General features: G+C 34.3%; 1 protein-coding gene across 1 annotated transcript; it reads right to left on the reverse strand.

The window, feature by feature from the left end:
* Nucleotides 1–1,055: 1,055 nt before the first annotated feature.
* On the reverse strand, nt 1,056–14,765 carry LOC147073052 (uncharacterized). The gene is made up of 5 exons (XM_085945663.1): nt 14,583–14,765; nt 13,390–13,515; nt 7,638–8,722; nt 1,461–1,614; nt 1,056–1,109 (listed from the first exon to the last, which is right to left on the reverse strand). Exons 1-5 carry the CDS (start codon nt 14,727–14,729, stop codon nt 1,056–1,058), a joined length of 1,566 nt encoding a protein of 521 aa, XP_085801789.1. The 5' UTR covers nt 14,730–14,765.
* Between the last annotated feature and the right edge of the window lie 444 nt (nt 14,766–15,209).

The raw sequence follows: 15,209 nt of genomic DNA on the forward strand, positions 1-15,209 counted from the left end.
ACCTTTCAAGCAGCCCGTGAACCTAATAAGGTGGGTCAGTGTTACTCCCGATAATGTACCTAAAAATTAATTATATAATATTCATGTATATATTATTGGTTAATTTAATAAAACGCAACATTTTTAGTGCTTCATCAACTTCCGCCTCAGAGAGACAATTCTAAAGTTGATAATGTCCCTCTGAAGTGGACGAAACCGGTCCAGATTTATTAAAAAGTAAAAGAAAAATAAGTATTTATAATTTTGCGATTTATTAAATAATTAATAATATAATGCAGTTCCACCATTTATTGACAGTAAACACATTAAAAGAAATTCCAATATGTAATTGACATAATTCATTATTTTTAAATTGTTTTCCCTTGTTAGCTAGACACGACACTGCGCCTTCAAGAATACATGTCGCTCTGATGTCTCTTACCATAATTCCAAGTCATACCAACATTTCGTAGGTCTGCTGTGTGCACTCTATAGATAGATGGTATTTAACTACTTACAAGGAAGCCAGAATCTAGTTGGCTGGAAGCAGGTTGAAGTTATTTCTCGAAACTCAGTAAAGCAACCTCCAGCCTTCTCGGTCCCTAGTTTTTTTGCTGTCACGTGCATCCTCCAAACATAATGAATCCAGCTGGCTTAAAGGTGTACCTGTGGGCATTAAGTGCTCCGCTCTTTAGGTACCATTGTAGCACGGTATTTGTCCAGCGGTTGTCCACTCACTGGGAGACATCTCTAGTCTATTACCATTTCATCTGTTTAGTGAGCTCGATCACATCGCGTATTTTTGTTTGCTTCCTTATCCATTAGTTTTTTTTGCAATCGTTAACCGTTGTGCTCAAGAAGCACCTTTTCATATCAAGTTGCGCAAATTATCAATTTTTAAAAAAAAATTATATCTTAATAAGAGTTCATGTCTCAGATACTTACGTGAGCGTTGGTAGCACACATGGGTTTAACACTTTACGCACACACTGTGAGGTAGGTCACTTGGAGATACTATTCAGGAATGAGAAAGTATCACCTGCATAATATGAATATGTAATATTGTTTCAAAAAGGTCATTCACCAATATGTCTCATTTCATGTTTTATAAGATTACTCGTTGCGAGGATCTATATGAACATACATTGCATTTATAAGGTTTTTGACCAGTATGTGTCATTTTATGTCTTTTAAGCTGACATGATGTCGGGCATCTATATGAAAATACATTGCATCTATTAGGTTTTTCACCAGTTATGTCTCATTTTATGTTTTTTAAGATTACCAGATGAAGACGATCTATATGAACATACATTGCATTTATAAGGTTTTTCACCGGTATGTGTCATTATATGTTGTTTAAGATCATCGAGTCTCGAGGACCCATATGAACATACATTACATTTATAAGGTTTTTCACCAGTATGTTTTGTTTTATGTTCTTTAAGACTACTAATTCGTGAGCATCTATATGAACATACATTACATTTATAAGGTTTTTCACCGGTATGTGTCATTTTATGTCTTTTAAGATGACCAGATGTCGAAGATCTATATAAACATACATTACATTCATAAGGTTTTTCACCAGTATGTGTCATCCTATGTACATTAAGCTGACTTGATCTCGTGGATCTATATGAACATACATTGCAATTATAAGGTATTTCACCAGTAATTGTCTTTGAATGTACTTTGACATTACTATGTTGCGAGCCTACTATGCTTTGATTTTGATCAGGAATCACGTCCATGTGCACCATTTTGTGAGTTTTTAGAGCATTTCCGGATCCGAAAACTGCGTTACAAATGCAGAAAAATCACATTACGTGAGAAATGAATTACTCTTCTAAGAATAAGTCGAATTTCCTTCGGAGCATCTCGTTGCAAGATTTCTTGTTTAATGTTAATCTTATCTATCGTCACTTCTGAATACTGTATCGTTCTATCTTGGATGCGATCGTCTGAGTATTGTTGAATTTCATCTGTATCGTGATGCCTCGTGAAAAATCCCTTCGTAGAAACCTATAAAAATCGTAATAATCGATATCAATATTATCAATTATGAGTTATAATATTCAATTTGTTTTTTGACGCTTTTGTTTTTTAGCACCTTCAGACATTATTAAATAGCGAAGTGAGAGTGAAACATTGTTACGGAATGATCCATAAGTGGGTCAAAAGAATGCACTTATATGTATGTGTACATCATTTTAAAGAACAATAATTGTATCATGTTCTGTTTTAGTGTGTCATTGGAGACAGTGCACAGTGCCTGCCATGCTGAAAGGCAAAGCTATAAAATTATATTCAAATTTCATCTAGCATCCTCGATTATTGACAGTATTTTATTATTACATTGTAAGTATTTTAGAATTCCACATGATTAAATAGATTATTAACGACAGGTACTATTCCGTATGGGAGAAAATAATTCCCAGTAGAAACCTTTACTGTAGGTTTCAATATATCGTGAATTTGGAACATGAATATTAAAATTATTATGACTATTATTAATGTGCACATAAATTAATAACCTTTGGCTTGTGACGTTACCCTGGTCCTGGTATTATCACAAAGGCGTCATACCCTCAACCGGCCCTGCCCTCAGACCAGGTTGAGAACCTTTGCTTAAGCTAGCTCAGCCTTTTAAGTCGGGGATTGGGTAGTCAGCTAAAAGTTCTTATCGACACTTTCGAACACACCACAACAATATTGTTATATTAATCGTTTCACACCCACGTCCGCGAAACGTCAGAAAACAGCTTATGGCTTTTCATTCGGTTCATATGCCGAATTGTACTTGCGAAAATAAGATCGCGGATTTATTTAAATAATAAAATCTTCACGCGTATTGTTTTAATTATTTATTAAATTATTTCTTCGTAAATAAATTTATTATAATTAATTTTTATCAAATATATTAGCACTACATTTTATTTACCAACAAATATTATTTTTATTATTATTTATTATTAATTAAATGATATTTATTTATACTTATACGTATAACTTATTTTAGTTACTTAATTTTATTGTATATAACTAATCGTATTTATTTATTTAATTACACACGTCACACAAATTCATGAAGTGAGAGTTAACGTCCTCTAGGTTGACGGTTATTGATTTCAGTACCTAAATCCTAGTAAGGGTACTGTAAACCGGTTGCCATACGCGGCTGATGATGAATGATGACATCGTAAAGTGATGCAATTGTTTACATCAATCGCGGAGTAATCGAAATAATTACAATTTCGTTACACTTTAAATGCCTCTCGAACTCAATTCGTAGCAAGGGCTTTCTCACGGAAAACTAATAAATGCATCGAATGCGCAAATTTACGCAGTTAGATCTCGTATTTTTTTCCTGGGCGAATATTTTCATTTTTTTTCCGGCAGAGGAACCAACACGACCTTCCTCTGCGGATTATACTTCCCCACTACTTTATTAAGAGTTTTAAATCAACATCCCGGACGCTATCAGGAAAATGACAACATTTCTGGCGAATCATAGTCCAGTTAAATGATGACATTTATGTTTAATTTTATACTGATTCCCATTGGTCGAGAATGTCTTCGCATTCGATCAATTGAATTCATTCTACTAAAGATTTAACATCGCCCAAAATACATCAATTACGTTATTGATTTTATTTTCTCTCGCGCGGATTCAAAGTATTACGTATATACGCAAAATGATTTGATATAATGCAAAGAAGATTATGGTTATAAATTAGCTTTAGTTTACAGCATTTAGCTAATGATATCGCAAAAGTTATTTAGATGAAATTTTTAACCTTAAACTCTAGATTTCTTAATAACTTACATTTTACTTACAAGACAGTTTGGTCTACCTGAAAGAAATCATCCATAGTTCACTCTGAGCGGCTGTGAGCTGCTCAGACTGTACTATGGGACTCACTACATAATTGTTATAGCTTTGTTTAGAGGTAGGCCGCATAATTTCAAACAAAAATCGACATTTATGGTCGGACCGAAAAGTTGTGACGTCACAAATTTATTGCAAGAAATGCCAGCTGAAGGCGTGCATTTTATGGCCATGTCACTTGCCCACTTTTGCGGCACACTTCGCTTTTGTCTATAAATTATTGGTCGTTTAACGAAAAAGAGTTATTTGAACACAAATTTCCATTAACTTTTATTTGTCTCGTCTGCAACAGATTAGGATAAGGGGTCCAAACAATTATCCACACTAAAAATATACGCTGCATGCAAGGATAAGTGAACCGAGAATAACATACTTTAGAGATGAATCTTTAACCACAGCACAAATCTACACTCATTAAAGATGGTATTTGTTTTTATAATATTAATAATTTATAACAAAGCACATGGGAGACTTCAAATTTTAGGTCAGGAGAAATATTGCTAGTTTCATGACTACTTGGTGCGATTTGCATTAAATGTTATTTACCTCTCTGTTTGTTGTGATTTCACTAATATTTTTTTTTTGCTTTAATGGAACTTATTAAAGGGTTAACTATCAAACTGAGCTGTAATACTGCGCACACTTTTTGACATTTATGCATAGTATTTAGACAAAGGCTGACTATGGCATCAATGATGTATACTGATGCCAATAGGTATACCTCTAAAAAATGTTGAGACGCCACTGTCCAAGAAAGTCAGCAAATCATATCTCTAGCCTCCGCGTGGCGTCCCCTGGGCAATGCAGATAATGTGTTGTATAACGCAACATATCTGTAGCTAATAGAGAAGGGTGCAAGGCGAAACTCTGGCGCCTCAAAACTAGATACCTCTGGCTACAGTAAGGATCACCCAGATAGAAAAACCACACACCAACCCGTCTGGACAGCGTGGTGTGTTATGTCCAAAACCTTCATATGAAAACAAAAACTTCTAAAACCCGGCCCTCATTCTCCGGAGGCCAACCTGATACTGATCACGGCAGCGATCAGCGAAGGAAGGCAGAGGGTGCTAACAATCTCCGAAGACCCGGAAAAGGCTGCCAACAGATGACCATTTCTACATATAACGCAAGAACATTGTCCAGCGATGCCAAACTTGTAGAGTTTCAAGAAGGGCTCAGGAATATCTACTGTGATGTTATCGGACTCAGCGAAGTAAGGCGTAAAGGTGAGGGTATTATCACTTTACAAAGCGGACATGAGCTGTATTCCAAAGGAACCGATGAAGAACGCACGAGCGGTGTTGGATTTGTTGTCAACAAAGCCTGGAGGGACCGCATAGTCGAGTTCAACTGCATTTCTGACAGGGTCGCAAGCGTGATACTCAAAATCAATGCTAGGTACCGGATTCAGATTTGGCAAATATATGCTCCGACACAGAGCAATCCTGATGAAAAAGTGGAAAAGTTTTCATCCTTGAAAAATAAAAGTAAATGCCAATTCAACATCATAATGGGAGATTTCAATGCACGTATTGGATCATACCAAAGAGATGACGTAGCGGTCGGACATTTCCGACATGGCTCAAGGGATGGTAGAGGGGACATGCTTGTAGAGTTTGCTGAAACCAACAATCTTCACATCATGAATTCTTTTTTTCAACATAAACCTACACGTAAATGGACGTGGAGAAGCCCGTCAGAAAGAACCAGCGAAATCGATTACATCCTCACTGACAGAAAATATACATTTTTAAACTGTAAGGTGATCAATCGGTATAACACCGGCAGTGATCACCGGATGGTGAGATGTAACATAAGATTGAACGTCAAATCAGAAAGATCCAAACTGCAGAAGAAGTCAAATGCTCGCGTATACCTGCAGAACATTACTGAAAACCAAGATGAACTCAAAAATGCACTATCGGCTTTCTTAGATGAGAACGAAACCGTTTTCCTATCCAACGCGGAGGATATAACGAATATCATTCTACAATGTGCAGAAAAAACAGGCATAAAAATCTCGGAAGTTACACCTTCCACCAAGCTTTTGAAGGCAACATTGAATCTTATGGAGCAGAGAAGGAAAACCAAGAGCGATAGACAGGCACAAAACGATATGGAGTTTTCATCACTTTGCAAAACCCTCCGAAGGAAGATAAGAGAAGACCTTCGTTAATTCAATGTAAACATCATACAAGCAATTGTGAAAGCAGGCAGAAGTTTAAACAAAAACAAGCAATGCTTGTCGATAGGAAAACGTCAAATCACAGCACTAAAAGCAAAAGATGGTTCTATCGTCAGAAATTGGGAACACTTGTTAAGCCGAGTTGCAGAGTTCTACAGCGATCTCTACAGTGATGATACTGACAATACGACTATAGACTTAGATCTTCAGAGAAATGGAAATTCGGAAGACCATACTCCCGAAATCACATCCCGGGAAGTAACCCATGCTTTAAATTACATGAAAAGTGGGAAAGCCCCCGGGGAAGACGGTTTAACGATAGATATCCTCAAAAAAGCGGGAAAGGATGCAAATGAAGTACTTGCACAATTGTTCACAGCCTGCATATGCAAAGAGGATGTCCCAGAGGAATGGAAAAAAGCCAGCATTGTGTAACCACCCGGTGTGTAAAAGTAACACGCCGGACTACGATGAACAAAGATCTAAAAAAATGTAAGAATACGCGAGATGATGAATGCAAATCAATAACTCAAAACGTAACGGGTTTATTTTATATAAAATAGGTATATAAGTAAATATAAGAAATAAAATGTTTAGTCATATTAGTTTTAAAAAAGCAATTCATTACTTAATATGAACGTAGTAACTAATAAAGTATGTAAGGGATGGACCGATCGTGCTGCGTGGTTGAGATGTATGCCTTGAGGAAATTAGCATTAAGAAAATACTGTAATTTATAAGTATAATACCTACGCCATGTTTAGCATAATTACCGAAGAAAATAATTGTAATAAATAATAACTTCATTTTATAAATTTAGTGTTCTGATGGCAAAACCTGATATGTGCACTTTTGTTAATTGTGCAGGAGCTTTTTTAAATTTTGAGATTGTTTGAAACTTTCTGGTGAATTTGTCTTTTGAAAATAATATAATGTAATGATCTATTCGAAATGAGTTTTAGATAATATAGAATAAGTATTTCAAAGTTTTGATTCTCCACGTTTGGTATAAAAAAGATTTTCCAAGTTATCATGTTTTGCCATCTTATGTTCCAATATGTTGTAATTATATGGTAAGATAAACTAACATGATATATAAGGTAATTGGATAATAAAACTTCAAAAAAAAGCTTATAAATATATATGTTTAATGCTTGACACTAATTATTAAAAACTTTACATAGGTTCGTATTAATACATTGGCATCAAATATTTTCGGAGGGTTGCAAAAATAATTTGTGTGTGTCATTGCATGGATTTTAAGATTACTTAGTAACGACTACCAATATGGGTGCACCTTGCATTTATGACGTTTTTCACCTGTGTCATTTCATGGTTTTTAAAATTATCCAGTTTCGAGCATCTATATGAGCAAACCTTGCATTTATGAGGTTTTACACCTGTGTGTGTCATTTTATGTCTTTAAAGATCACTCAGTTGTGAGCAACTATATTTGCATTTATGAGGTTTTTCACCTGTGTGTTATTTCATGTTTTTTAAGCCTACTAAGTCGCGAGATTCTATATGAGCATATATTGCATTTATGACGTTTTTCACCTGTGTGTCATTTCATGGTTTTTAAGATTACCAAGTCGCGAGCATATATATGAGCAAACCTTGCATTTATGAGGTTTTTCACCTGTGTGTGTCATTTCGTGGTTTTTAAGATAACCAAGTCGCGAGCATCTATATGAGCATAACTTGCATTTATGAGGTTTTTCACCTGTGTGAGTCATTTCATGTCTTTTAAGATCACTCAGTTGCAGGCATCTATATGGGCATACCTTGCATTTATAAGGTTTTTTACCTGTGTGTGTCATTTCATGGTTTTTTAAATGTTTAAGTGTGGAGGATTGATATGAGCATACCTTGCATTTATGAGGTTTTTCACCTGTGTGTGTCATTTCATGGTTTTTAAGATGACTAAGTCGCGAGCATCTATATGAGCATAACTTGCATTTATGAGGTTTTTCACCTGTGTGTGTCATTTCATGGTTTTTAAGATTACCAAGTCGCGAGCATCTATATGAGCAAACCTTGCATTTATGAGGTTTTTCACCTGTGTGTGTCATTTCATGGTTTTTAAGATAACCAAGTCGCGAGCATCTATATGAGCATAACTTGCATTTATGAGGTTTTTCGCCTGTGTGTGTCATTTCATGTCTTTTAAGATCACTCAGTTGCAGGCATTTATATGGGCATACCATGCATTTATGAGGTTTTTCACCTGTGTGTGTCATTTCATGGTTTTTTAAATTTTTAAGTGTCGAGGATTGATATGAACATACCTTGCATTTATGAGGTTTTTCACCTGTGTGACTCATTTTATGTGCTTTGAGATGATTTAGTTGCGAGAATACATTTTCTTGATTTTGATCAGCAATAAAGCCCGTGTGAATTACTTTGTGACTTTTTAGAGCACTTCGGAATCCAAAAACTGCGTTACAAAAGCTGCAAATCAAATTACGTGAGAAATGTAATACTCTTCTCAGAATAAGTCGAAGTTTCTTCGGAGTCTCTCGTTCTGAGATTTCTCCTTTAATGTTTTGTTCATCTATCGTCGCTTCTGAATCCTGTTTCATTCTATCTTTGATTCGATCAAGCGAGGATTGTTGACACCTGTCTATATCGTGATGCTTTGTGAAAAAGCCTTTAGTAGAAACCTAGAAAAAACAAAAACAATCGAAGTCAATATTATCTTTCATTATTATTATCCTAAGAGATTTTGGAAAATACGTCAACCTTTTTTATTTAAACACCGTTTTGTTGATTATTAAAGGAATTCACTTCAATTTTTAGAGTCCAGAATTTACTTCAATTTGAATCGGGCACAAATCTGATAAAACTCCACACAATCACAGATAATATTGTTTTTAAATCGCGTTTTACATCCGTCACCATACATTTTCGCATCTTGCTGTCAATCTACCGCAATTTGATTATAATGTCGCTTAATACTTTCAGTTTAATCGAAATTTCATAAATGAGAATTAATATTCCACAAATCTATTCAAATCTGTAAGATGCACATTGGCGTACTCTTCGTTTTAACTAGAAAAAAAATACATCTTTCCTCACTAATTACTACGAAAATATAATCTAAAACTACTTCACTGCCACTTACCTGTCAAACTGAAATATATGATTGATTTTCAATTGTTTTCGCCTATAACAAGTTCATTTGACGTATCAGAATTCAAATTTAGAATTTGCAGAAACAATCGAAAAATGTGACATTTCTATTAGCATGTTAAATAATCAATTTCAATCAAGACATTTTTATTGTAAGATGAGTTTTCTATTAATTAATAACAAATTTCATTTTTTTTAAAACTTCTTTGTGGCTGTTCACGAACTCTTTTTTATTGAATAATTAGGCTACTAATTTCGATAGATTACAATATAGTCATATTAAGTTGCCATTGCAAACAATGAAATAAATTAATACGAATTTTTATAGTTAACAAAATTTGTGATATTGTATAATATCTACCTATTTTTACCATTTATATCATCATCAATCTGCACCTATCCACTGCTGGATGAAGGTCTCCTCAGCCTTATTCTACTCCATACTTACACATGAATTATTATATTTATCAAAATCAGCGATATTATACTATCTATATTTATAATGCCATTATTATCACGAGCCTTAATAAATCCACTGCTGGATGACGGCCTCTCTACGTTGATTGTATTCTTGATAGTCTTGAATTTCATCATCATCATCATCAATCCACTGCTGGATGAAGGGTTCCGCAACGTGATTCTCGAATTCAGTTTAACGAATTTGTGATATTATATCTATTTCTATCATCCTTATCATCATCGACCTGAACCAATCGACTGCTGGATAAAGGCCTCCCTTAGCCTGATTATACTCCTTTTTGTCATATTTATTGCTGTATTTATCAAAATTGGTGATATTATAAATGTATCTACATATTCATATCGTCGTCATCATCAACCACAATCAATCCACTGCTGGATGAAGGGTTCCGCAACCTGATTTTACTACTATAGGTTTAACGAATTTGTGATATTATACTTATTTCTATCGTCCTTATCATCATCGACCTGAACCAATCCATTGCTGGATAAAGGCCTCCTTAGCCTGATTCTACTCCTTTATGTCATTTGAATTGCTATATTTATCAAAATTGGTGATATTATATTATATCTATTTATATTGCCATTAGCATCATGGGTCTGAATCAATCCACTGATGGATGAAGGCCTTTCTAATTTGTTTGTATTTCTGTCGGTCATATGAATTGGTATATTTATCAAAATTGCTGATATTATATTAACCCATTCGTAATATCGTCATTATTATCATCAATCAAGATCAATCCACTGCTGGATGAAGGTTATCCCAACCTAACTCTACTCTTCTTATTCATATAAATTTTTAAAATTTGTGATTTTATATATCTACCAATTTATATCGTCATTATCGTCATAAACCTGTATCAATCCACTGCTGGATGAAGGCCTCTTTAAGCAGATTCCACATTTTTAGGTTTTATAAATTCCTGTTTTTTTCAGAATTGGTCTATTCCTCTCAGATATAATATGTATTGTTTTATTATTTATTAACATTTGTCTCAATATGAATGTCCCGCACTGGAAAACTATATTGGTTAAGGTTAATTTTGAATTCAAAATTTGATTTTGTAAATATTATTCTATGGCTGCAGGCATTTATTTTTTATATACAATGAAATAAAACAATTTTTAAATTTGGTTTTTATGCTGCTAACCTTTTTTTAATATGTAAATGGGACCCGAAAGAGATTAATATTTTGATATAATGGATCGCTTTTTAAGATAATCACATATTATTGCTGTATATTCCAACGAATGAGATGTATAATTATTTATCATATTTAAATGCACATACCTACACATATATTGTATTAAAATTAAAATGTCATTGGTAGCAATCGGCGATTCTGCTAGGCCTAGCAGCCTGAAGTGGTGTCAAACGATATTGTGAAGGCCAGATTCCAGAATAGACTACGCATACGACTCCAAATTTGTATGGCAGTGACGACATGCAAATCGTAAAACTGACAAATCAGCAAAATGTCAAACTGTCTAACGTGAATGAAAATCCATCCCGAAGAGAAAACTATGGCGCCGTCTATACATACTTTACAATTATATTAAAATCCAACACCATGTCATTATAACGAAAAGCTGTCTGCAAGGCCTAGCGAGACAGACTGGCGAGAGCCAGCTGGCTCAGCTAGTAGATTTTAAACTGTTCCATTTGATTAATTTTTTTCAAAGCTTATGCCTTTCAGCATCTTCAGACATTATAAGTGTAGTTAGAATGAAAATGACATAAAGAAGTGGTAATAGTACCGACATAGATATTAAATACAAACAATGTTACGGAACGATCCATAAATAGTTTTTAAAAAATGCACCTACATGTAACATCGAAAATCAAATGCACAAAACAGACTGACACAATTATGGTACTACTCTTGGTGATATGTTTAAATCTATTATAGTTTCGAATGCAAAATTTTAGATTGATGTGAATAAGATAGTTTCACTTAAGTGTGTTTATTTCTATATAATAATTTAAGACACCAGAATAACGTACATACTATGAGCCAGTTTTGCACCCTGTTCAATAAAAACATTGTAATTTACGTGTAATAACTAGTAATTTCTGTGTCAGTGTGTCATTGGAGAGTGTGCATAGTGTCGGAAGATGCCGAAAGGCGAAACCAATGTCACAAAAAATATTCAAAATGATTGAATTGAATTTATATTCAAAATTTATCAAGCGACCTCGTTCTAAAGTACAAACAATGTATTAATATATCATACTTCTGAAATCGTGAGAGCACGCATAATTAGCGTTGTATAGGGACGGCAGTTATCCGAAGAGCGACACTCTCGAGAAGCAATAAATCGGTTATTATAATTAATATACAACGGCTGACTGTCTCTCCAATCTAATTCTTCAAGCGTTTGCGAGAAGCGATGAAATCATCGTTTTGGTGTTCTTTGTCAGATTCAGAGAGGTTTGGACAAGTTTGTGGATAATAGGTAGACGTAAAAATATTCTATGTGGTGTAGTTCGTGTTTATTTCTGCAGGTTCGCCACTATCGTTTCATTTCACATGCGCACCTCCAATTTTTGCGTGAAAATTCAGAACCTTCTGAACTTGTATGATACATGCATGCAATCTTGCACGATAATACGTGTTTACGTATAAGTAACTGTTCTTGTTACGCCCGCGATAATACGTACTGTCAGCAGTTAACCCATGCACGTGTAAACGGGGTATTAGGGTCAGTTTAGCAAAAGTGACTTATTACGTAGGTTCAACATTCTTTCACGGACTTAGATTAGGAAAGCTTGCAAATCATAGATTAATTCAAGAAAATATGAGTAAGTACCTATTTTAGTGTTATCACAAAACAGATGAAATTTTGTGCTTCCGGTGGGTCTATTCTATACACAAGACGGCTATCGGCTGCTATCGAAGGTGGTTTATTATATTAATATATTGATGCGGTTAATTGTTACCATAAGTTAACCGTCTAAACTGTCAAAAAGTGCTGTGTTTTAACAGCCCCTCTCTTCGCTGTGTTAACTTTTAGAGCGAAATAGACAGTTTAGGCGACTAACCTATTGTAACAATTGTAATACTCAATACATAAATTTTTGATAAACTACCGTCGATAGCCGAACGTTTACTTAATCAATGGGAAGTATATTTTTAGATGCATAATAACATTATTTGTGATTTATTTTAAAACAAGTGCAAAAAATTAACACTAATTATCGGCGGCAATATCTCGAAAAATAGCGGGTCGTGTTTAGTTTGTTTATCACAGGCGGTACTGTGCCACGGGACGTCACTTCATGTTCAATCTATTTACATTGACACAATAGTTTCTTGTGTAAATTACAAATAAAATCATATATATAAGAAGCCAACTATATACATTATATCAGCGGCGGAGGGTGGAAGTAGGCTGTTAAAAGTCGACTTAATTGGTGCATATTAAAGTTTTTCAGTCAAAGGTTTTTGTTTTCTTTGATCTAAGACTACAATGTGTAGATAGTGATTGTTAGTTTTTAAAAGTTTAGTTCAATAAAAACAAAAACGTATGACTAGCAAAGTTCAATGTAAACTATTTATGGCAGATCTTAACAGCCTATCTCCACCCCTCGCTACTGATAGCTGATACGACTGGCTGGAATATTATGGGGATTTATTGAAATGTTAAACGTCAACCTTCGATAGAAATCGGCGAATAGAGAAGCAAATGTTACAATATATAAACTTGAATGTACCCCATGTCCTGGTGTGTAATCTGAATGCGAACATCCGGGTTGAGGATCTTCATCAGAAAATGGTGGCATTTCGTCTTCAGTGAACTCATGCTTTATGTCAGTCTCAGTGACACCCGTCGCAGCCAACTGAAAAAAACAACGTTCACTTATATAACATGTTGTCAATATGTACATATTATTATTATGACTAATTAAAATGTTATAATCTAGGTGGAAGTAGGCTGTTCAGATCCGACATAAATAGTGCACACTAAGCAAATACCTAGTTATTTATTTTAAATAAACTAATACAAACTGCAGATGTTGCTGGTGAGTTTTCTAAAATCTATTAAACCCTGTCTAACCAAAATTATTCTATTAACAAAATATCAAAAATAATATTGAATGCATGAATGGCATAACTTTAAATATTTTATTGATATAAGAATATTACGGCTTCGTTTACGCTGGATGCAGCATTATCACACACTAAGGTTGGATTAGGTTAGATTAGGTAAGGTCAGGTTATGTTTAGTCTAAAAAGAAAGTTATAAAAGGCACCATTACCTGTATTTCTTGAAACAAAGTTTAATATTATCGTAATGATCCTACATATTTTGTCAAAAACGCAATACACCTATAATATAATCTTATACTTATCGTTATTATTCCAAATTATTGATTGTGAAAGACGACGTAGTGAACATTTGCAAAAAACTAACCTCAAAATGCAAAAACTTCATAGAATAACAATATATAGTAATTATAATCCCTTGAATTAGTAGGTAAAGGTTCAAATTGACTACAATATGACGATCAGGCACATATATGCTAAGAGCGATTTAGTGTCTATGATCATATCTATGCCATTCCGACATAATAATATGTATATATAATATTATTATATATACATATTGTATGACAGCTATGACATCGTATTTACACTCTGCGACACCCTGTAACACAGGACGCCAACATAAGAAACGGGTTTTTCGGCATGACCGATCGTTATAGAGTCTATTTGAGCCATTACCTTATCTAACATGTCACGAATGTATCGTAACTGTCAAATCTTATAATCGATTCATTTTTTGAAACAACATATTTTATGTCATCGTATGTCACTACGAAGTTTGTAAAAAAAGCAACATATTAATATTCCCCACTAATCGTTGTAATTTCAAATCTAAAAAACTCAGTTTTAAAAAACTAACCTCGAAATTGCAACTTGAAACGTCGCCATTCTCTTCCTTTACACGAGTGCAAACTTCCGGGCTGTTTGGGTGGCTGGTCTGCGTATCAAACAACGGCTTGCCTTCTGAATCAGATGTTTCTCTATCACATTCTTGCTTTACATCCATTTTATTGGTAAATACGCCGGCACAACGTGACAAACAGAGTCCATGCAAGGTACTGCAAGGCAAGTGTTGCTGCAATACATATACTAAAACACCGCATTTAATAATTATTTATTATCTGTGGTCGATATACTGTAAAGTATATCGTCCGATGAAACGATTATACAATAAATTGTGTTTTATTGGATATATATTTTGAACTATTCCATTTGATTCGCTTATTCCCACCACGGGTTGGTGTTTTGATATCTTCAAACACTATGGGCAATCACCAATGGCAAAAACCATTGAAACATTCACGACTGGTCCTACCTTTTCCGCCCCTCCCATTGTATAACCATGAAGCATTATTTATATTTTGTACATTTAAAATAAATGAATACCTACGATAGTTAAATTTGTGCTATTAGATGACGATAGGAGGTTAGAATTTCATAAAAAGTTGCCGTTTCAATAAATGTGTTGCTGTTTTAAAGACAAATA

The sequence above is a fragment of the Rhyacophila brunnea genome, unplaced genomic scaffold (genome assembly GCF_057557595.1).
Source record: "Rhyacophila brunnea isolate RB1 unplaced genomic scaffold, BYU_Rbru_1.0 scaffold_185, whole genome shotgun sequence".
Lineage (NCBI taxonomy): Eukaryota > Metazoa > Arthropoda > Insecta > Trichoptera > Rhyacophilidae > Rhyacophila > Rhyacophila brunnea.